This window comes from Pristiophorus japonicus, chromosome 30 (assembly GCF_044704955.1).
Source record: "Pristiophorus japonicus isolate sPriJap1 chromosome 30, sPriJap1.hap1, whole genome shotgun sequence".
In the NCBI taxonomy this organism is placed as follows: Eukaryota; Metazoa; Chordata; class Chondrichthyes; family Pristiophoridae; genus Pristiophorus; species Pristiophorus japonicus.
Genome location: NC_092006.1, coordinates 7,532,505 through 7,555,449, shown reverse-complemented (window position 1 = coordinate 7,555,449; position 22,945 = coordinate 7,532,505). Strand labels below are relative to the sequence as shown.

Here is a 22,945-nt window from a genome sequence, read left to right as displayed (position 1 = left end):
AGTTGTTGTTGTATCAATGCCAGTTGTTGTGTCAGCACACTATTTGACTGCGGCACATCGTAGCCTGAGTGAAGCGGGGAGGAGGTTGAGCTGCCCGCTTCTTTGAAACTGGTGTCTGAGATGATGCGAAAGCTTGCAAAGTTCAACTCTGCATCAGTCGCTTCCCAAACCTTCTCGTTATATTGAGAGCACTTTGGGATCGCTCCGGTGCCGCTGTGATTCAGCGGTGCTGGGCGATCCTACAATTGGGCTTGAAGCTCCCAGATCAGGAAATCATCCTGATTAATTGCTCCTGATTGCTACACAGCAAATCCTGCTGGAGTATGTGCCTCCGTGTGTGTCTGTGGGAGTGTGCGTGTTTGGTTGTTGTGTTTATATGTGTGTGCATGGCTGTTTGTGCGCGTGTCAATGTGCGTTTGTCGCTGTGTGTATATATCTGTGCGCGCATATGTCTGTCTGCGTGTCTGCCCCTGTGTTCTTGCGTTTGTGTGTGTCTCTGCTTGCCCGTGTGTGTCTCTGCTTGCCCGTTTGTGTGTGTGTGTGTGTATATGCTGTGTGTGTGTGTATATGCTGTGTGTGTGTGTATATGCTGTGTGTGTGTGTGTATATGCGGTGTGTGTGTGTGTATATGCTGTGTGTGTGTGTGTATATGCTGTGTGTGTGTGTGTATATGCTGTGTGTGTGTGTGTATGCTGTGTGTGTGTGTGTATATGCTGTGTGTGTGTGTGTATATGCTGTGTGTGTGTGTGTGTATATGCTGTGTGTGTGTGTATATGCTGTGTGTGTGTGTATATGCTGTGTGTGTGTGTATATGCTGTGTGTGTGTGTATATGCTGTGTGTGTGTGTATATGCTGTGTGTGTGTGTGTATATGCTGTGTGTGTGTGTGTATATGCTGTGTGTGTGTGTGTGTATATGCTGTGTGTGTGTGTATATGCTGTGTGTGTGTGTGTATATGCTGTGTGTGTGTGTATATGCTGTGTGTGTGTGTATATGCTGTGTGTGTGTGTATATGCTGTGTGTGTGTGTATATGCTGTGTGTGTGTGTATATGCTGTGTGTGAGTATATGTGTGTGTGTATACTGTGAGTATGTATGTGTATATGCTGTGTGTGAGTATATGTGTGAGTATATGTGTGTGCGAGTATATGTGTGAGTATATGTGTGTGCGAGTATATGTGTGAGTATATGTGTGTGCGTATACTGTGTGTGTATATGCTGTGTGTGTGTGTGTGTGTGTGTGTGTATGCTGTGTGTATATGCTGTGTGTGAGAGTGTGTATACATGCGTTCACATGGACACTGGTTGCGGACCGGATTGGGCTCAGCAGCAGTGACCCTGCACTGTCTGCCAACTCTCACAATCTGAACCTTGCATGTGGGCAATGGCTACTTGGGCAAGGCGTTGGGGTGGGTGGGACGGACGGAGGGGAAGTGGGCTGACGCATGTGCCACTGGACCCGCAGCCAGCACAAGTCGATGCTTTCAGAGGAAGGGAGAATCTGGAAGAAACAAAAATTCCTCGAAGATAAAAGCCACGTTTTTTTGCGGCATCTGGTCAACATTTTAGGAAATGTTCCAGCCTGCCCCAAAGTGGGACAACCCCCCGAGATCTCTGCGCTCCTCTAATTCTGCCCTCTTGAGTATCCCTGATTATAATCGCTCCACCATCGGTGGCCGTGCCTTCAGCTGCCTGGGCCCCAAGCTCTGGAACTCCCTCCCTAAACCTCTCCATCTCTCTACCTCTCTCTTCCCCTTTAAGACGCTCCTTAAAATTTACCTCTTTGACCAAACTTTTGGTCACCTGCCCTAATTTCTCCTTCTGCAACTTGTGTCGACTTTTTTTTAGCTCATAATACTGTTGTGAAGCGCCTTGGGACATTTCACTGCGTGTCAGCTGTGACTCAGTGGGCAGCACTCTGGCCTCTGAGTCAGAAGGTTGTGGGTCCAGGTCCCACTCCAGGGACTTGAGCACATAAATCTAGGCTGACACTCCCAGTGCAGTGCTGAGGGAGCGCTGCACTGTTGGAGGGGCGGTACTGAGGGAGCGCCGCACTGTCGGAGGGGCAGTACTGAGGGAATGCCGCGCTGTTGGAGGGGCAGTACTGAGGGAGCAGCGACGGCACTGTCGGAAGGGGCAGTACTGAGGGAGCGCCGCACTGTCGGAGGGGCAGTACTGAGGGAGCACCGCACTGTTGGAGGGGCAGTATTGAGGGAGCGCCGCACTGTCGGAGGGGCAGTATTGAGGGAGCGCCGCACTGTCGGAGGGGCGGTGCTGAGGGAGCGCCGCACTGTCGGAGGAGCAGTACTGAGGGAGCACCGCACTGTCGGAGGGGCATTACTGAGGGAACACTGCACTGTCGGAGGGGCAGTACTGAGGGAGCGCCGCACTGTCGGAGGTGCCGTCTTTCAGATGAGATGTTAACCCGAGGCCTCGTATGCCCTCGCAAGTGGATGTAAAAAAAATCCCATGACACTATTTCGAAGAAGAGCAGGGGGAGTTCTCCCCGGTGTCCTGGGGCCAATATTTATCCCTCAATCAACATCACAACATTGCTGTTTGTGGGAGCTTGCTGTGCGCAAATTGAGCTGCCGCGTTTCCCACATTAAAACAGTGACCACACTCCAAAAGTACTTCATTGGCTGTAAAGCGCTTTGAGACGTCCGGTGGTCGTGAAAGGCGCTATAGAAATGCAAGTCCGTCCTTTCTGTAGGTGGCGATCTGTGGCACTGCGGCCCCCCTTTTGTGTAAAACCCCGGGGCGGGGGGGGAGGGTGCTTTCTGACAGCTTTTGAGGTGGAGAGGAGGCTGCTATTTTGAAAGGGCCTTCTGTGTGGAATGTTAAACGTGCTCTGTTGATAGATCTTCCACCAACACACACACACGCACCCTCCCCCCAACTCCTTCCCTCGCTCCCTCCCTCCTTTCCTCTGCCACCCAAGCAGGCGCAGACAGCTGTATGCTAATGCGCTGCTCAATGAAAAGAAAGCCAATCTAGCGAGGCCCGCCTTAGCAGGGCGGCAGAGGTCTCCAGCCGACTATTTGTACACCTGCCGTCTGCATTTCTCTCTCTGCGGGGGGAAAAAAACTCTTTCTCCAAAAGAAAAATATAGACAAATTATCCCGACTTTAAAAAGAAAAACTGCGTTGGGACTTTGTCGGGACAGATTTGGGGAGGCGGGTGGTAGAGAGCACCGCCCTTAAGTCCCCCTTTGTCTCTCCCACACGCATTCTCTTTTTAAAAACCCACTCCTCAACCCCCAAGGACAGTTTTATGACTGGGTGCAAGGTTCAGGCAAGTGCCAACGGTCGAGGCCATTCAGGGACACCTTCTGACCCCGGGGTCGCTTGCTGTTTTTGGAGGGAACGGTGGCACAGTAGTAGTTTATGTTACTGGATTAGTAATCCCGAGGTCTCTCTCTCTCTCTCTCTCTCTCCGAACACAATGCTAGTGTCACTAATAGTGACCATGTAACCGCCAGATTGTTGTAAAATCCCATCTGCTTCACTATTGAAGAGAAAAGCAAGACTTGCATTTCGACAGCGCCTGTCACAACCACTAGACGTTTCAGAGCGCTAAGTCTTTACAGCCAATGAAGTACTTTTGGAGTGTGGTCGCTGTTGTATTGTGGGAAACGCAGCAGCTAATTTGCGCACAGCAAGCTCCCACACACAGCAATGTGATAATGACCCGGATTATCTGTTTTTGTTATTTTGGTTGAGGGATAAATATTGGCCCCGGGAGAACTCCCCCTGCTCTTCTTCCAATAGTGGCCGTGGGATCTGTAAAGTCCACTTCAGAGGGCAGACGGTGCCTCCGACAGTGCGGCGCTCCCTCAGCGCCGCCCCTCCGACAGTGCAGCGCTCCTTCAGCGCCGCCCCTCCGACAGTGCGGCGCTCCCTCAGCACCGCCCCCTCCGACAGTGCAGCGCTCCCTCAGCGCCGCCCCTCCGACAGTGCAGCGCTCCCTCAGCGCCGCCCCTCCGACAGTGTGGCGCTCCCTCAGCACTGTACTAGGAGTGTCAGCCTAGATTTATGTGCTCAAGTTCCTGGAGTGGGACTCGAACCCGCAACCTTCTGACTCGGGCGAGAGTGCTACCCACTGAGCCACAGCTTGACACAAGTAGAAACACTCCCTTTGTGTCTACTCTATCAAAACCTTTCAAAACATCTTAAAGAGCTCTATTGGTTTCTAACATACAATCGTAATCAGATTAATGAATCTTTCTTTTTAAATGATCAGCAACAGTGAAATGATTAACTGAAAGAGGTGCGTGCAGTTTTAACGTTCCTCAGCGCATCGAATCATATCGTAGTGAGATGAAGTGACGGTTGCTGCGTGTAAACGTATCTGCTATTCTGTACCATCCATATACCCTGAAAGAAGTTGCGAGATAAATGACAAGTTAATCATTCTTTTGGTGTTGTGACGGAGGCAGGAATATTGGTCAAGACAATGAGTGGATAGATGCTTGACCAGAACACGGGGGGCAAAGGACGTGCATTTCGATAGCGCCTTTTTCGACCTCAGGACATCTCAAAGTGCTTCACAGCCAATGAAGTACTTTTTATTTAAGTGCAGTCACTGCGTAGTTACAGTTGCTTCCTTCCTGTCCCTGGGCTTTATTGAGGTGTCAGCGCAGGTTCCCAGAACATAGCCTTGGCATGGGCACCGCACTAAACATTCCTTGGTCAACTTGCATTGATATAGCGCCTTTGACGTAGCAAATTGTCCCAAGGTGCTTCACAGGAGTGTAAATCAGCCAAGTGCAGTCACTGTTGTAATGAAGAAAACGCGGGCCATGATTTCATAAGGACACAAGAAATAGGAGCAGGAGTCGGCCATTCAGCCCTTCGAGCCTGCTCCACCGTTCAATAAGATCACGGCTAATCTTCGACCTCAAACTCACTTTCCCGCCCAATCCCTTGATTCCCTGAGTCCAAAAATCTATTGATCTCTGTCTTGAATATACTCAACGACTCAGCCTCCACAGCCCTCTGGGGTAGAGAATTCCAAAGATTCACCACCCTCTGAGTGAAGAAATTCCTCCTCATCTCAGTCCTCAATGGCCGACCCCTTATCCTGAGACTGTGTGACCCCCTGGTTCTAGACTCCCCAGCCCGGGGGAAACATCCTCTCAGCTGAAGAATGGCACTTTCAACTCTACCGTACACCCTCAGTGGGTAGCACTCTCTCGTCTCCGAGTCAGAATTTTCTGGGTTCGAGCCCCATTCCAAAGACTTGAGCACATAATTGAGGCTGAGGGAGCGCCGCACTGTCGGAGGGGCGGTACTGAGGGAGCGCCGCACTGTCGGAGGGGCGGTACTGAGGGAGCGCCGCACTGTCGGAGGGGCGGTACTGAGGGAGCGCCGCACTGTCGGAGGGGCAGTACTGAGGGAGCGCCGCACTGTCGGAGGGGCGGTACTGAGGGAGCGCCGCACTGTCGGAGGGGCAGTACTGAGGGAGCGCCGCACTGTCGGAGGGGCAGTACTGAGGGAGCGCCGCACTGTCGGAGGGGCAGTACTGAGGGAGCGCCGCACTGTCTGGTGTGCCGTCTTTCGGTTGAGACGTTCGCCCCTATCTGCCCCCTCAAGTGGATGTAAAAGCTCCTATGGGCTCTATTTCGAAGAGCAGGGGAAGTTCTCCCCGGTGTCCTGGGCCAATATTTATCCTTCTATAAACATCACTAACTCAGATTATCCAGTTATAATCACATTGCTGTTTGTGGGAGCTTGCTGTGCGCAAATTGGCTGCCATGTTTCCCACAGTACAGCAGTGACTACATGTCAAAGTACTTCATTGGCTGTAAAAGCACTTTGGAAAGTCCTGAGGTGATGAAAGGTGCTACAGCAATGCAGAATCGACTGACTCAGCCATGTTGCATGTCTGTAAAAGCCAGGCATTAACATCTCCCACACACACATAACTGTGGTTAGCTTCTCGTCCTGTTTAAACTGAACCATTTCAAAGATAAACAGAGTGCTGCAGTGGGGTGGCTAAAACTGACCACTAGGAGGAGAGGACACACAGTCAGCCAGCCAAGCTTTCAACTGCTGCGCGTGGGCAGGAACAGCGGCAGTACAGAGGAGTTGGGAAGGTCGGGGCGGAGGAGCGGCGATTGTTTGTGACGAGATGCGGTGAATGTTTACGGCGGAGGAGCGGCGAGAGATCGTGGCGGAGGTGCGGCGAATGAGGGTACAGGGCCAGAAGAGGCGAGGGGCCCGGGGGCAGCACGGGCCCAGCCCACACTGTGCGATATGTGGGCGCACTGGGTCCGTGCAGCAGAGCAGGTCTCCAGTCGTCCTGGTTAACCCTTGCCACTGGACCAAGACCTTGCTCTGTCAAGCCCCGTGTGGTGGCTGGTGTGCAACGGTCACCCCACGTTAAAAAAAATCCACCCACAGGCATCTTCCACCTCCTCAATTGGAGTTCAGGACTGGAACATCGGGTCCTTCATCGAAACACCTGTGAACTCGTGGAAGCAACTCGCCCTCGTTCGAGGGACCGTCTATGATGATAATGACTGTCCAACGAGCCCCATTCAAATTCAGCAACTGTGGTGATTGGGTGAGGAATTGGACAGTAAAGCCCCAGTGATGGAATAGCTTGCCAACACACGCTGGGGAGGGGAGGGTGGGGGGAATTTCCCCATTCTTTAAGGCCCGTTTACACCCCACCCGGCTCTCCGACCCGTTGTCGGCCGTGCGCTGACCCCTCGCTGCCTGGCGGCGACCCCGATTCCACCCGCCGGTGCTCCCGACAGATTCACGAGGCGGGAAGCAGCCAGTGGCTGGGCAGTAAGAATTGTCCCATAAGGCGGCCATTTCGGCCCATCGTGTCCGCGCCGGCCGACAAAGAGCCACCCAGCCCAAACCCACTTTCCCGCTCTCGGTCCACAGCCCTGTAGGTTACGGCACTTCAAGTGCACATCCAAGTACTTTTTAAATATGGTGAGGGTTTCTGCCTCTACCACCCTTTCAGGCAGCGAGTTCCACCCCAGACCCCCACCACCCTCTGGGTGAAAGAATTTCCCCTCAAATCCCCTCTAAACCTCCCCTCAATTACTTTAAAATCTATGCCCCCTGGTTGTTGACCCCTCTGCCAAGGGAAACAGGTCCGTCCTATCCACTCTATCCAGGCCTCTCATCATTTTATACACCTCAATCAGCTCTCCCCTCAGCCTCCTCTGTTCCAAAGAAAACTACCCCAGCCTATCCAATCTTTCCTCATCGCTAAAATTCCCCACTCCCGGCAACATCCTGGTAAATCTCCTCTGTACCCTCTCCAGTGCAACATCCTGGTAAATCTCCTCTGTACCCTCTCTAGTGCAACATCCTGGAAAATCTCCTCTGTACCCTCTCGAGTGCAACATCCTGGTAAATCTCCTCTGTACCCTCTCTAGTGCAACATCCTGGTAAATCTCCTCTGTACCCTCTCCAGTGCAACATCCTGGTTAAATCTCCTCTGTACCCTCTCTAGTGCAACATCCTGGTAAATCTCCTCTGTACCCTCTCCAGTGCAACATCCTGGTAAATCTCCTCTGTACCCTCTCTAGTGCAACATCCTGGTAAATCTCCTCTGTACCCTCTCTAGTGCAACATCCTGGTAAATCTCCTCTGTACCCTCTCCAGTGCAACATCCTGGTAAATCTCCTCTGTACCCTCTCTAGTGCAACATCCTGGTAAATCTCCTCTATACCCTCTCCAGTGCAACATCCTGGTAAATCTCCTCTGTACCCTCTCTAGTGCAACATCCTGGTAAATCTCCTCTATACCCTCTCCAGTGCAACATCCTGGTAAATCTCCTCTGTACCCTCTCTAGTGCAACATCCTGGTAAATCTCCTCTGCACCCTCTCTAGTGCAACATCCTGGTAAATCTCCTCTATACCCTCTCCAGTGCAACATCCTGGTAAATCTCCTCTGTACCCTCTCTAGTGCAACATCCTGGTAAATCTCCTCTATACCCTCTCCAGTGCAACATCCTGGTAAATCTCCTCTGTACCCTCTCCAGTGCAACATCCTGGTAAATCTCCTCTGTACCCTCTCTAGTGCAACATCCTGGTAAATCTCCTCTGTACCCTCTCTAGTGCAACATCCTGGTAAATCTCCTCTGCACCCTCTCCAGTGCAACATCCTGGTAAATCTCCTCTGTACCCTCTCTAGTGTAACATCCTGGTAAATCTCCTCTGTACCCTCTCTAGTGCTACATCCTGGTAAATCTCCTCTGTACCCTCTCTAGTGCAACATCCTGGTAAATCTCCTCTGCACCCTCTCCAGTGCAACATCCTGGTAAATCTCCTCTGTACCCTCTCTAGTGTAACATCCTGGTAAATCTCCTCTGTACCCTCTCTAGTGCAACATCCTGGTAAATCTCCTCTGTACCCTCTCTAGTGCAACATCCTGGTAAATCTCCTCTGTACCCTCTCCAGTGCAACATCCTGGTAAATCTCCTCTGCACCCTCTCTAGTGCAATCGTAGCACTCTGCGACAGAAAGCGGTGGGTGGGAAATCAGGCAGTATTCCTGCTGCTGATTGCTGTCCAGCGACCCCTTTTGGAAAGTGCTGGAAGCGCAGGCCCATGGAGACCGGGCACGAGCAGGACTAACCTCGGTCGTGATGCCCCACGTAGTTGAATCGTCTGCCAGCACTCAGTGAGAGAGTTTTGGAGCTGGGACTCAATGCCTTCAGGAATGGGAGGTGTGGAGAACCACCATGACAATTAAAATGAAAGTGGAAATTTATCATTCGAACCCAGTATCTGTGCTGTTCCTTCTACACACAAAGGGGCAGTGGGAATCGGGAACTCTCTTCCGCCTGAAAAAGCTGCTAAGGCCGGGGGGTCAATTGAAAATGTCAAAATTAAGATCGATAGATTTTTGTTGTGTATTAAGGGTTACGCAACCAAGGTGGGTAGAATGAGTTAAGATACACATCAGCCGTGATCTGATTGAATGGCGGAATACGCTCGAGGGGCTGAATGGGCCTCCTCCTGTTCCTAATGTAACAGGCTCGAGGGGCTGAATGGGCCTCCTCCTGTTCCTAATGTAACAGGCTCGAGGGGCTGAATGGGCCTCCTCCTGTTCCTAATGTAACAGGCTCGAGGGGCTGAATGGGCCTCCTCCTGTTCCTAATGTAACAGGCTCGAGGGGCTGAATGGGCCTCCTCCTGTTCCTAATGTAACAGGCTCGAAGGGCTGAATGGGCCTCCTCCTGTTCCTAATGTAACAGGCTCGAGGGGCTGAATGGGCCTCCTCCTGTTCCTAATGTAACAGGCTCGAGGGGCTGAATGCGCCTCCTCCTGTTCCTGTGTAACAGGCTCGAGGGGCTGAATGGGCCTCTTCCTGTTCCTAATGTAACAGGCTCGAGGGGCTGAATGGGCCTCCTCCTGTTCCTAATGTAACAGGCTCGAGGGGCTGAATGGGCCTCCTCCTGTTCCTAATGTAACAGGCTCGAGGGGCTGAATGGGCCTCCTCCTGTTCCTAATGTAACAGGCTCGAGGGGCTGAATGCGCCTCCTATTCCTAATGTAACAGGCTCGAGGGGCTGAATGCGCCTCCTATTCCTAATGTAACAGGCTCGAGGGGCTGAATAAGCCTCCTGTTCCTAATGTAACAGGCTCGAGGGGCTGAATAAGCCTCCTGTTCCTAATGTAACAGGCTCGAGGGGCTGAATAAGCCTCCTGTTCCTAATGTAACAGGCTCGAGGGGCTGAATGCGCCTCCTATTCCTAATGTAACAGGCTCGAGGGGCTGAATGGGCCTCCCTAATGTAACAGGCTCGAGGGGCTGAATGCGCCTCCTATTCCTATGTAACAGGCTCGAGGGGCTGAATGGCCTCCTCCTGTTCCTGTGTTCGTGGTTTACTAGTCAAAGGCACCCAGAGGAGTGACGATGTTTAAGTTCTCTGGCTGGTCTGCTATCAGAGGCCGGGGCCTGCGGGCGAGTGACCCATGCAAATGTCGGGGCTGACTATCGGCCCTTGGAATAAGCCCTGCCTTCTGCAGCAGACTATAAGCGGGGGCAAGTCGGTCCTGGCCACTTGCCACTATCGAGGCCAGTCTTATGGAGGCTGGCACCCAAAGCTAACCAGGTGGGGCCATTCTTGCGCAAGCGCATACTCACCAAGCGCCGCTGACAGACACTGGCGCCACCTGGTGTTCACGGCTCAAACTGACAACTGGACTTCGAGCCCTGCCACTGGAAAAATTCTGGCAAAGAACATTTGTACAGAGCCTTACACGACCTCAGGATATCCCAAAGTGCTTTACAGCCAAGGAAATACTTTTGGAGTGTAGTCACTGTTGTAACATAGGAAACACAGCAGCCAATTTGCGCAAAGCAAGCTCCCACAAACAACAAGGTGATAATGAGCCAGATCATCTGTTTTAGTGGTGATGGTTGAGGGATAAATATTGGCCCAGGACACCGGGGAGAACTCCCCCTGCTCTTCTTCCAATAGTGGCCCCGGGATCTTTTGCATCCAGTTGAGAGAGCATACAGGGCCTCGGTTTAACGTCTCATCCGAAAGTCCGCCCCTCCGACAGTGCGGCGCTCCCTCAGCACCGCCTCTCCGACAGTGCGGCGCTCCCTCAGCACCGCCTCTCCGACAGTGCGGCGCTCCCTCAGCACCGCCCCTCCGACAGTGCGCCGCTCCCTCAGCACTGCCCCTCAGAGTGTCGGCTGGATTTTGGGCGCAAGTGTCTGGAGTGGGACCCGAACCCACGACTGACTGACTCCGAGGCGAGAGAGAGAGTGCTACCCTCTGTAATGTATTTGCTTCATGGGTTCTTTGCTTAAGAAGTCATAGCAACAAATTGCTATTAAAAATGAGTTGGTTAATTAGTAAAGGTTTAACAATTACACTACACATTACCAGTTCATCCACTGGGCTCACAACTGCATACCTCATCGTGGTCGCACAGGCTGGGGTTTTATTGAGTCTTGTGAACTTCACGTGACTGGCTAAGCCACTCACAACTCAAAAGCCCTACAAACCTGTGAGCATGCTCACAGGTGCATACAGTACTCCTAGTGATCCACGGCCGACACCACGTACAAATACACGTTTTTGATGTAAACCGATGCCAGTCTAAGCGTGTCCTTTGTCTTTCCACAGGTAGCCACTCACCGGGATGACGCAACGAATGTCCATTCCAGTCTCTCGGGCCTGCCCAGCGTAGTGTCTGCAGCTCTTGCAGCAGCAGGACTGAACCACCAGGCCCAGGACGTGTGCCGAGGTAGGACCTTCGTGGCATGTGCAACAAAAGCAACTTGTATTTATATAGCGCCTTGAATGAAGTGAAACGCCCCACCGCGCTTAACATGAGACAAACAATTTGACACCGAGCCGCAGAAGGAGAAATTAGGGCAGGTGACCAAAAGCTTGGTCCAAGAGATTGGTATTCACGAGCGTCTTTGTCAAGTATGTATGCTTGGGTTTACTAGCCACTAGGTGGTGCCACTGTCGGAGGTCATTGGGCTGTGCGCACATGACCTCCGACAATGGCGCCACCTGGTGGCTAGTAACCCCAAGCATACATACATGACATCGTCTTGAAGGAGGAGAGAGAGGCGGAGAGGTTTAGGGAGGGAGTTCCAGAGCTTGGGGCCCAGGCAACAGAAGGCACGGCTGCCGATGGTTGAGCGATTATAATCAGGGATGCTCAGGAGGGCAGAATTAGAGGAGTGCAGACATCACGGGGTGGGGGGGGGGGGGATTGTAGGGCTGGAGGAGATCACAGAGATTGGGAGGGGCAAGATTGAGGGATTTGTAAACCAGAATGAGAATTTTGAAATCGAGGCGTTGTCGGACCGGGAGCCAATATTGGTCAGCGAGCACAGTGGGTGATGGGTGAGTGGGACTCGGTGCGAGTTAGGACACGGGGGCAGCGAGCACAGGGGGTGATGGGTGAGCGGGACTCGGTGCGAGTTAGGACACGGGGCAGCGAGCACAGGGGGTGAGGGGTGAGCGGGACTCGGTGCGAGTTAGGACACGGAGCAGCGAGCACAGGGGGTGATGGGTGAGCGGGACTCGGTGCGAGTTAGGACACGGGGTAGCGAGCACAGGGGGTGATGGGTGAGCGGGACTCGGTGCGAGTTAGGACACGGGGGCAGCGAGCACAGGGGGTGATGGGTGAGCGGGACTCGGTGCGAGTTAGGACACGGGGTAGCGAGCACAGGGGGTGATGGGTGAGTGGGACTCGGTGCGAGTTAGGACACGGGGTCAGTGAGCACAGGGGGTGATGGGTGAGCGGGACTCGGTGCGAGTTAGGACACGGGGCAGCGAGCACAGGGGGTGATGGGTGAGCGGGACTCGGTGCGAGTTAGGACACGGGGTCAGTGAGCACAGGGGGTGATGGGTGAGCGGGACACGGTGCGAGTTAGGACACGGGGTCAGCGAGCACAGGGGGTGATGGGTGAGTGGGACTCGGTGCGAGTTAGGACACGGGGCAGCGAGCACAGGGGGTGAGGGGTGAGCGGGACTCGGTGCGAGTTAGGACACGGAGCAGCGAGCACAGGGGGTGATGGGTGAGCGGGACTCGGTGCGAGTTAGGACACGGGGTAGCGAGCACAGGGGGTGATGGGTGAGCGGGACTCGGTGCGAGTTAGGACACGGGGGCAGCGAGCACAGGGGGTGATGGGTGAGCGGGACTCGGTGCGAGTTAGGACACGGGGTAGCGAGCACAGGGGGTGATGGGTGAGCGGGACTCGGTGCGAGTTAGGACACGGGGCAGCGAGCACAATGGGTGATGGGTGAGCGGGACTGGGTGCGAGTTAGGATACGGAGCAGCGAGCACAGGGGGTGATGGGTGAGCGGGACTGGGTGCGAGTTAGGATACGGAGCAGCGAGCACAGGGGGTGATGGGTGAGCGGGACTGGGTGCGAGTTAGGATATGGAGCAGCGAGCACAGTGGGTGATGGGTGAGCGGGACTCGGTGCGAGTTAGGACACGGGGCAGCCGAGTTTTGGATCACCTCTAGTTTACGTTGGGTCGAATGTGGGAGGCCAGCCAAGAGTGTGCCGGAATAGTCAAGTCTAGAGATAACAAAGGCATGGATGAGGACTTCAGCAGCAGATGAGCTGAGGCGGGGGGCGGAGACGGGCGATGTTACGGAGGTGGGAGTAGGCGGTCTTCGAGAACACAAGTACAGAAATATTGAGCCTCGGACCGATTCTGCATCCCACAGATGCGTCTGTGATTAAAGGCTCTGCTTGGAGCTGAGCTCTTCGGCCTGGGGAAGGTCATGGGTCTGTGTTGAGGTAACGATGTGGGTTGCCCACCGTGCCTCCTGAAGTGGGAAAAATCAGGTAGACTTCCTGATTACTATCCAGCAAAGCCCATCTCTTGTGTCTGAAAAGTGCACGATAATAAGACGTGATGAAAGGAAAAAGACTTGCATTTATATAATGAAACACTTTTTTCAAGCGTAGTCGCTGTTGTATTGTGGGAAACGTGGCAGCTCAATTTGCGCACAGCAAGCTCCCACACACAGCGATGTGATAATGACCCAGATCATCTGTTATAGTGATGTTGGTTGAGGGATAAATATTGGCCCCAGGACAGTGGCCAAGGGATTTTTTATATCCACCTGGGAAAGCAGGTGAGCACCTCATGCTTAACGTCTCATCCGAAAGACGGCCCCTCCGACAGTGCGGCGCTCCCTCAGTGCTGCCCCTCCGACAGCGCAGCGCGGCGATCCCTCAGTACTGCCCCTCCGACTGTGGGAGCGCTCCCTCAGCACCGCCCCTCCGACTGTGGGAGCGCTGACTGAGCAGTTGAGTGAGCACCGTAAACGCTGGGATTTTTCCGATTGATTGTGCTAGTGCTAACTCTCCTTATTTCGGCAGCTTTCACCTCGGGGGCGCAGGCGCTCTCCTCCGCCCTCGCCGCCGAAGCCAAGGGAGACGACAAGGAGAAGGAAAACAGCCTCAGCTCCCAGCTGGAAGACGACTTGTCCGAGGACGATGATGCCGATGATCCCAGAAAAGACAAATCTGGCCGCAGCAGGTCAAGGTAGGTAGGATTGCACAGGATATACGGCGCAGAAACAGGCCACTCGGCCCAACCCGTCCATGCCGGTGTTGCTGAACATATTCAAGGCTGAGATCGATAGATTTTTGGATATTAAGAGAATCAAGGAGTATGGGGATAGTGCAGGAAAATGGAGTTGAGTTCAAAGATCAGCCATGATCTCCTTGAATGGCACAGCAGGTTCAAGGGGCCGAATAACAACATAAGAATTAGGAACAGGAGTCGGCCATCTAGCCCCTCGAGCCTGCTCTGCCATTCAACAAGATCACGGCTGATCTGGCCGTGGACTCAGCTCCACTGACCCGCCCGCTCCCCGTAACCCTTAATTCTCTTATTGGTTAAACATCTATCTATCTGTGATTTGAATACATTCAATGAGCTAGCCTCAACTGCTTCCTTGGGCAGAGAATTCCACAGATTCACAACCCTCTGGGAGAAGAAATTCCTTTTCAACTCGGTTTTAAATTGGCTCCCCCGAATTTTGAGGCTGTGCCCCCTAGTTCTAGTCTCCCGACCAGTGGAAACAACCTCTCTGCCTCTATCTTGTCTATCCCTTTCATTATTTTAAATATTTCTAAAAGATCACTCCTCATCCTTCTGAACTCCAAGGAGTAAAGACCCAGTCTACTCAATCTATCATCATAAGGTAACCCCCTCATCTCCGGAATCAGCCTAGTGAATCGTCTCTGTACCCCCTCCAAAGCTAGTATATCCTTCCTTAAGTAAGGTGACCAAAACTGCACGCAGTACTCAAGGTGCGGCATCACCAATACCCTGTACAGTTGCAGAAGGACCTCCTTGCTTTTGTACTCCATCCCTCTCGCAATGAAGGCCAACATTCCATTCGCCTTCCTGATTACCTGCTGCACCTGCAAACTAACTATTTGGGATTCATGCACAAGGACCCCCAGGTCCCTCTGCACCTCAGCATGTTGTAATTTCTCCCCATTCAAATAATATTCCCTTTTACTGTTTTTTTTTTCCCAAGGTGGATAACCTCACACTTTCCGACATTGTATTCCATCTGCCAAACCTTATGTTCTTATGTGTGGTCACTGTTGTAATGTGAGAAACGCGGCAGCCAATTTGTGCACAGCAAGCTCCCAAACACCGCAATGTGATAATGACACAGATCATCTGTTTTTGTTATGTTGATTGAGGGATAAATATTGGAAGGAAAGAAGCCAAAATAATGAGTGGTTCTTTTCCCCCTGGCTGGAGTGCCTAGAACTGGCAGGGGCAGGGGGGGGTGGGTGGGGTCACAGTCTCAGGTTAAGGGGTCGGCCATTTAGGACTGAGCTGAGGAGCAATTTCTGCCACTCGGAGGGTGGTAAATCTTTGGAATTCTCTGCCTGAGAGGGCTGTGAAGGCTGAGTCTCTGAATATATTCAAGGCTGAGAGCGATAGATTTTTGGACTCTCGGGGAATCAAGAGATCGAGCAGGAAAGTGGAGTTGAGGTCGATGATCAGCCCGTGATCTTATTGAATGGCGGAGCAGGCTCGAGGGGCCGAATGGCTGACTCCTCCTAATTCTTATGTTCTCATGAAAGGACAGTGGTTGAGTTTTCGTTCGTGCCTGAAAAGTGCATGAGGATAAGACGTGATGAAAGGAAAAAGACTTGCATTTATATAGCGCCTTTCACAATCACCGGACGTCCCAAAGCGCTGAAGTACTGTACTGCCAATGAAATACTTTTTGAAGTGTAGTCACTGTTGTAATGTAGGAAATACGGCAACCAATTTTGCACAGCAAGCTCCCACAGACAGCAATGTGATAATGACCAGATAATCTGCTTTTAGTGATGTTGATTGAGGGATAAATATTGGCCCCAGGACAGTGGCCAAGGGATTTTTTATATCCACCTGGGAAAGCAGGCGAGGATCTCATGCTTAACGTCTCATCCGAAAGACGGCCCCTCGGACAGTGCGGCGCTCCCTCAGTACCGCCCCTCGGACAGTGCGGCGCTCCCTCAGTACCGCCCCTCGGACAGTGCGGCGCTCCCTCAGTACCGCCCCTCGGACAGTGCGGCGCTCCCTCAGTACCGCCCCTCGGACAGTGCGGCGCTCCCTCAGTACCGCCCCTCGGACAGTGCGGCGCTCCCTCAGTACCGCCCCCTCAGTGTACAGCCATCTATTTTGAGCCACACCGCACAGAAGGAGGCCGTTCGGCCCACTGGTCCCTGTGCCCGCTCCTTTTGAAAGAGCGGGCCAAAACAAAGGGAAGCGACTAAATATGAAAAGCTGACGGTACCTGTTACTTTTGGCTCGTTGCAGCAACCACGAGGACGACGACTTGAACCCGGAGCAGAAGGCCGAGCGGGAGAAGGACCGGAGGATGGCCAACAACGCACGCGAGCGCCTCCGCGTCCGGGACATCAACGAGGCGTTCAAGGAGCTGGGGCGAATGTGCCAGCTGCACATGAAAAACGACAAGCCGCAGACGAAGCTGCTGATCCTCCACCAGGCCGTCTCTGTCATCCTGGGGCTGGAGCAACAAGTCAGAGGTCAGTTGGCGTAGTGTTGTGGGGCTGGATTTTACGGCTTTGATGTTTTCGGGGCGGTAATGGTGGGGGGGGCGGGGGGGAAGGGACGGCGGGACAAGAAATTTAGCACCCGGGAACAGTTTGCGTCTCGGTAGGTAACATTGGGCAACTGGGCCCCTGCGTCAGGGGGCGCAGTGCTAAGGGAGGCGTTGTACACCTCTCGGGCGCTAGCATGGGTAACTCCCGAGCTACAGAGCCGGGCCGGGAGCGCTCCCAGAGACTCTTTGGGCTGCGGGGGCGGGGAGACTTTTATAAAAAAAAAATGCCACAAAAACATTCCCAAAGCCCCACCACAACGCAAATCGCAAAAAAAATGTAAAAGAAAAATCACACATCTGGTTGTTCATCAGGGCCTTGGGGAAGCTCCCAACCCGATGGGTCACATGTGACCCAGGTAAATCCCAGCGAGCTTTTAGAGAATGATTTGCCGTGGGGCCGTTCCTGGGGCTGCTGAATTATCACGACATGGGACGTACGTTCGCTGGCCTGGGGGGGGGGGGGTTACCCTTCGGAGCCCGTTACTTATCTCTCCGCTGTGGGGCTGCTCGGACTGCCCCGGTTTGCCAGGCGGTCACTGCGGGGCGGACGGGAGTCATAACTCGCGCCGCTGTCCCGACCAGGGGGCGTTGCTCGCCCGTCACAGCTCTGACGGGCGGTGCTATTCCGCACCGCCGCAAAACTGGACCCCGAGGATCACTGCGGGGCGCTGGAGGCTGACCGCCCGCCCAGAAGACTTCATTGCCGCCGCTCCAGGGCGAGAAACTGAGCGCAGAGGACCAGAAAATCTGCCCCAAGTTGTAGGTTTGGGTGGGGGGGGGTGGGGGGGCGGTCTTTGAATGAAATTTTGGGGGATAATTCTTCAACATTCTGCGTCCACCACAGAGCGGAATCTGAATCCCAAAGCTGCTTGCCTTAAGCGAAGAGAAGAGGAGAAGATTTCCAGCGTTGAACCCACATCCGCACATCTGGTAGTTCATCAGGGCCTTGGGGAAACTCCCAACCCGATGGGTCACATGTGAACCAGGTAAATCCCAGCGAGCTTTTAGAGAATGATTTGCCGTGGGGCCGTTCCTGGGGCTGCTGAATTATCACGTCGTGACCCACGTTCACTGGCCTAGGGGGTGTTCCACAAGTGCTGGTCGCCATTGACGATCTCGCCCGGTTTCTGAGCCAGGAATATGTTGGTTTCAACCTGTAATATATGCCCTTGTGAGGATGTTCACCGGTTCGTCGAGCCGCTGAGTTGTGAGTGGCTTAGCCAGTCACGTGACGTTCACAAGACTCAATAAAACCCCAGCCAGTTGGGTTCGGGGGATCCACGATGAGGCAGGTGGAATTCTCTACCACAGAAAGTTGTTGAGGCCAGTTTGTTAGATATATTCGAAAGGGATTTGGATGTGAAGAAGGCAAATGGTATGTTGGCCTTCATAGCGAGAGGATTTGAGTATAGGAGCAGGGAGGTCTTACTGCAGTTGTACAGGACCTTGGTGAGACCACACCTGGAATATTGTGTTCAGTTTTGGTCTCCTAATCTGAGGAAGGACATTCTTGCTATTGAGGGAGTGCAGCGAAGGTTCACCAGTCTGATTCCCAGGATGGCAGGACTGGCATATGAGGAGAGACTGCATCGACTAGGCTTATACTCACTGGAATTTAGAAGAATGAGAGGGGATCTCATAGAAACATATCAAATTCTGACGGGACTGGACAGGTTCGATGCAGGAAGAATGTTCCCGATGTTGGGGAAGCCCAGAACCAGGGGTCACAGTCTAAGGATAAGGGGTAAGCCATATAGGACTGAGATGAGGAGAAACTTCTTCACTCAGAGAATTGTGAACCTGTGGAATTCTCTACCACAGAAAGTTGTTGAGGCCAGTTTGTTGGATATATTCAAAAGGGAGTTAGATGTGGCCCTTACGGCTAAAGGGATCAAGGGGTATGGAGAGAAAAGAAGAATGGGGTACTGAAGTTGCATGATCAGCCATGATCATATTGAATGGTGGTGCAGGCTCGAAGGGCCGAATGGCCTACTCTTGTACCTATTTTCTACGTTTCTATGTTATGCGCCTGGTGGATGAACTGGTAATGTGTAGTGTGATTGTTAAACCTTTTGCTAATACACCAACCAGTTCTTAATAGCAATGTGTTGCTATGAATTCTTCAGTGAAGGACCCATGAAGCAAATACATTACACTGCCCCTTCCCAGGACTTTTGAGCACGTAATCTAGGCTGTCGCTCCACGGAGGACATGGAGCCAAGGCCTTGTCCGCCTCGTCAGGTGTGTAATGTGTGCACTTGCGAGCATGCTCCCGGGTTTGTGGTGCTGCTGCGTTGTGAGTGGCTTAGTCAGTCACGTGACGTTCGCAAGACTCAATAAAACCCGGTTAATTGAGTTCAGGTTCTCCACGATGAGGTGGGCTGCTGCGAGCCTGGTGGATGAGCCGGTAGCGTTCAGTTTAGTTGTTAAACCTTTGCTAATAAACCGTCTAGTTCTTTACAGCAAGTGTGTAGCCATGAATTCTTAAGCAAAGAACCCATGAAGCAAATACACTACAGGGTGGACATTGAAGAACTGTGTCGCTTTTCCGAAGAAGATCACTTGGCCAACATTCAAACTAGGGTTGTATTCCCTAGAATTTAGAAGGTTATGGGGTGATCTGATCGAAGTTTTCAAGGAACTGATAAGGTAGCTGGAGAGAAACTATTTGCGCTGGTTGGGAAGTCTAGGACAAGGGCAAAGTCTAAAAATTAGAGGCAGATCTTTCAGGGTTGAAATTAGGAAACACTTGTACACAAAAAGGGTGCAAGAAGTTTGAAACTTGTCCGCAAACAGCAATTGATGCTAGGGGTCAATTGTTAATTTTAAATCTGAGATTGATAGATTTCTGTTAAGGCATTAAGGGATATGGGCCAAAAGCGGGTAGGTGGAGTTAGGTCGCAGATCAGTCCATCATCTCATTGAATGGCGGAACAGGCTCAAGGGGCTGAATGGCTTCCTTCAGTTCCTATGCTCCTATCCCTCAAGCAATGCCACCAAAACAGATTGATTGAGTCATCATTCACTGCTGTTTGTGGGACCTTGCTGTGCACAAATTGCTCTCTTTACCGGCAAAATAGCGGTGACTACACTTCAAAAATATATCAATTGGATTTTCACGTGCTTTGAGATGGCCTAAGGACGTGAAGGTGCTGTGTATGAACACAAGAATCAGAAGCAGGAGTCGGCCATTCGGCCCCTCGAGCCTGCTCCACCATTCAATAAGATCACGGCTGATCTTCGACCTCAACTCCACTTTCCTGCCCGATCCCCATAATCCCTGGATTCCCTTAGAGTCCAAAAATCTATCGATCTCAGCCTTGAATATACTCAACGACTGAGCCTCCACAGCCATCTAGGGCAGAGAATTCCGAAGATTCACCACCCTCTGAATGAAGAAATTCCTCCTCATCTCAGTCCTCAATGGCAGACTCCTTATCCCGAGACTGTGACCCCCTGGTTCTAGACTCCCCAGCCCGGGGGGAAACATCCTCTCAGCATCTACCTTGTCAAGCCCCCTCAGAGAATCTTGTATGTTTCAATGAGATCACCTCTCATTTTTCTAAACTCTAGAGAATATAGACTCAATCTCTCCTCGTAGGACAGCACTCTCATCCCAGGAATTAGTCTAGTGAACCTTTGTTGCACCCCCTCGAAGGCAAGTATATCCTTCCAACGAGACCAAAACTGTGCACAGTACTCCAGGTGTGGTCTCACCAAGACCCTGTACAATTGTAGCAGGACTTCCTTACTCTTGTATTCCAACCCCTTGCAGTAAAGGCATTTGCCTTCCTAATTATAGAAACAGAAAAATACTGGAAATCTCAGCAGGCCAGGCAGCATTTTTCGGTTTTTATTCCAGATTCCAGCAACCCGCAGTATTTTGCTTTTGCCTTCCTAATTGCTTGCTGTGCCTGCGTGCCAATGTCAGAAATCGTGGATTGGAAGAAATAATAGCCTGATACGGGTTCCCCAGCTCAGCAGTGTGCCGAAGTTGAGGACACAGAAGGATTCCAGCCATGTCAGGGGAAGAGTTGTACAGAGAGCTGAGGTTGCGAGGTTAAAACAGAAACACAGGCCTTCAAAGCACAGCTATGCCGATTTAAGGAATGTAGCAAAGAGCCTTAAAGATAAACTAGCCGGGGCCGAAATTGCCCCTTTTCTAAAAGAGCTGTGACCGTCTCAAAGAGGAGGCCATGGGTCATAAGAACATAAGAAATAGCAGGAGTCGGCCATTCGGCCCCTCGAGCCTGCTCCACCATTCAATAAGATCATAGCTGATCCGATCATGGACTCAACTCCACTTCCCCGCCCGCTCCCCATAACCCTTGTTTCCCTTATCGCTCAAAAATCTGTCCATCTCCACCTTAAGTATATTCAATGACCCAACCTCCACAGCTCTCTGGGGCAGAGAATTCCACAGATTTACAACCCTCAGAGAAGAAATTCCTCCTCCTCTCAGTATTAAATGGGCGGCCCATTATTCTCAGACTATGTTCCCTAGTTTTAGTTTCCCCTATGGGTGAAAACATCCTCTCTGCATCCACCTTGTCGAGCTCCCTCGTTATCGGTAAGGAATTTCCGTTCGGTTGGCGCAGAATTTTGAGAATTGTCCTCCTTTACTTTTGGAACGGTGTATGGGACCACCCTGGCCGTCTTCCCGATCCCTTAAGAACGTAAGAAATAGAAGCAGGAGTCGGCCATTTGGCCCCTCGAGCCTGCTCTGCCCTTCGATGAGATCATGGCTGATCTGATCTTGGCCTCAACTCCACTTTCCCCGCCCGCTTCCCATAACCCTTGACTCCCCTGTCGTTCAAGAATCTATCCATCTCTCAGCCTTTGGAATACATTCATCATCATCACAGGCAGTCCCTCAGAATCGAGGAAGACTTGCTTCCACTCCCAAAGTGAGTTATTTGATGGCTGAACGGACCAATACGAAAGCCACAGACCCTGTTACAGGTGGGACAGATAGTCATTGAGGGAAAGGGTAGGTGGGACTGGTTTGCCGCGCGTTCTTTCCGCTGCCTGCGCTTGACCTCTTCACGCTCTTTGCGTTGAGACTCGAAAAGCTCAACGCCCTCCCGGATGCACTTTCGCCACCTCGGCTGGCCTTCGGCCAGGGTCTCCCCAGTGTCGGTGGTGATGTCGCACTTTACCAGGGAGACTTTGAGGGTGTCCTTGTAACGTTTCCGCTGCCCACCTTTGGCTCGTTTGCCATGAAGGAGCTCCGCATAAAGCATTTGCTTAGAGAGTCTCGTATCTGGCATGCGAACTATGTGGCCTGCCCAGCGAAGCTGATTGAGTGTGGTCAGTGCTTCAATACTGGGAAAGTTGGCACTAGAGTTCTCCTCAACCGTCTTCTCCCTGTGGCCGAGGAGCTCCTCCTGGAATCACAGTGCGGATTTCGTCCCCAACGGGACACAATGATCTTTGCAGCGTGGCAGCTGCAGGAAAAATGTAGGGAGCAGGGCCAGCCCTTATACATGGCCTTTTTCGATCTTACAAAGGCCTTTGACACTATATTTAATGATTCAAGCCTCTTCTCTTCTGTGCTTCTATTTCAGGGCAGCAATCACAGGCGGTCTTCATGAATCTAATGGAGGATTTGGGGCCCCCTCCATTTTGACTGGATTTTGCGTAAGATTCTGTTGGAACAAGACACAAATCTTCCGAGTAAGGGAGGTCCCGGATTCAGTTTTGTGAATGTTGAGGGAATCCACAGCGGAACTCCGGGGATACTGTTTCCGTGCATCTCCACCACTGCCCTCGTTACCTTCCCGTTGGGGTTGAACGTTTTCATTGTGCCTGCAGTCAAATTTTTTATCAACAGTCGAAATTGTTAGAAGAAACGTTTTTTTTTTTAATTTATCTTTTTTTGGTTTTTAAAAAAAAATAATGTCTTCATAATCCAGGGGGTGGGGTTCAAATATGTAAAGGGAAAAAAAACAGAATGTATTCTTAGCACTTGGTAAACTGTCCACAGAGTTGTGAGAGCTCATTGTCCTGGGAGGGAGGGAGGGTGGGTACCTGTCATTGGGGCGAGATGTTCTACAATAAGCCAAATGAAAGGATTTGGGTGGGTGGGCTTCCGATCGTGAAAAGGGAAGGTTACTGGGGCAGGGGGCGAAGGGGTGTAACATAAAATACTGATGCTCTTCCTCACTCCATTGCCCCCTGATTATGAAATGACCCTGATAGATATTGGGGGACTTATGGTCTTCCCCCACCACTGTTGCCTGGGAGGGGGGAGGGGGAACGAAGGAGGTGGAAATGGGGTGGTGATGAGCAGCCTTTAGAGCTCGGAAGCAAAGTTGCAAGAAGATTTCGCTTAAAAA

The 22,945-nt window shown here is 52.1% G+C and overlaps 1 protein-coding gene across 2 annotated transcripts in view; it reads left to right on the top strand.

The window, feature by feature from the left end:
- Positions 1 to 22,605, top strand: part of LOC139240189 (transcription factor 12-like) — a 142,151-nt gene extending 119,546 nt beyond the window's left edge. For both annotated transcript variants that reach the window (XM_070868623.1, XM_070868622.1), the window contains 5 exons: positions 11,111 to 11,231; positions 13,843 to 14,008; positions 16,301 to 16,530; positions 17,452 to 17,593; positions 22,175 to 22,605. In XM_070868623.1, coding sequence (XP_070724724.1) covers positions 11,111 to 11,231; positions 13,843 to 14,008; positions 16,301 to 16,530; positions 17,452 to 17,588 — 654 coding nt within the window. In that variant the 3' untranslated portion in view covers positions 17,589 to 17,593; positions 22,175 to 22,605. The remainder of the gene's footprint in view (positions 1 to 11,110; positions 11,232 to 13,842; positions 14,009 to 16,300; positions 16,531 to 17,451; positions 17,594 to 22,174) is intronic.
- The last annotated feature ends 340 nt before the right edge of the window (positions 22,606 to 22,945 follow it).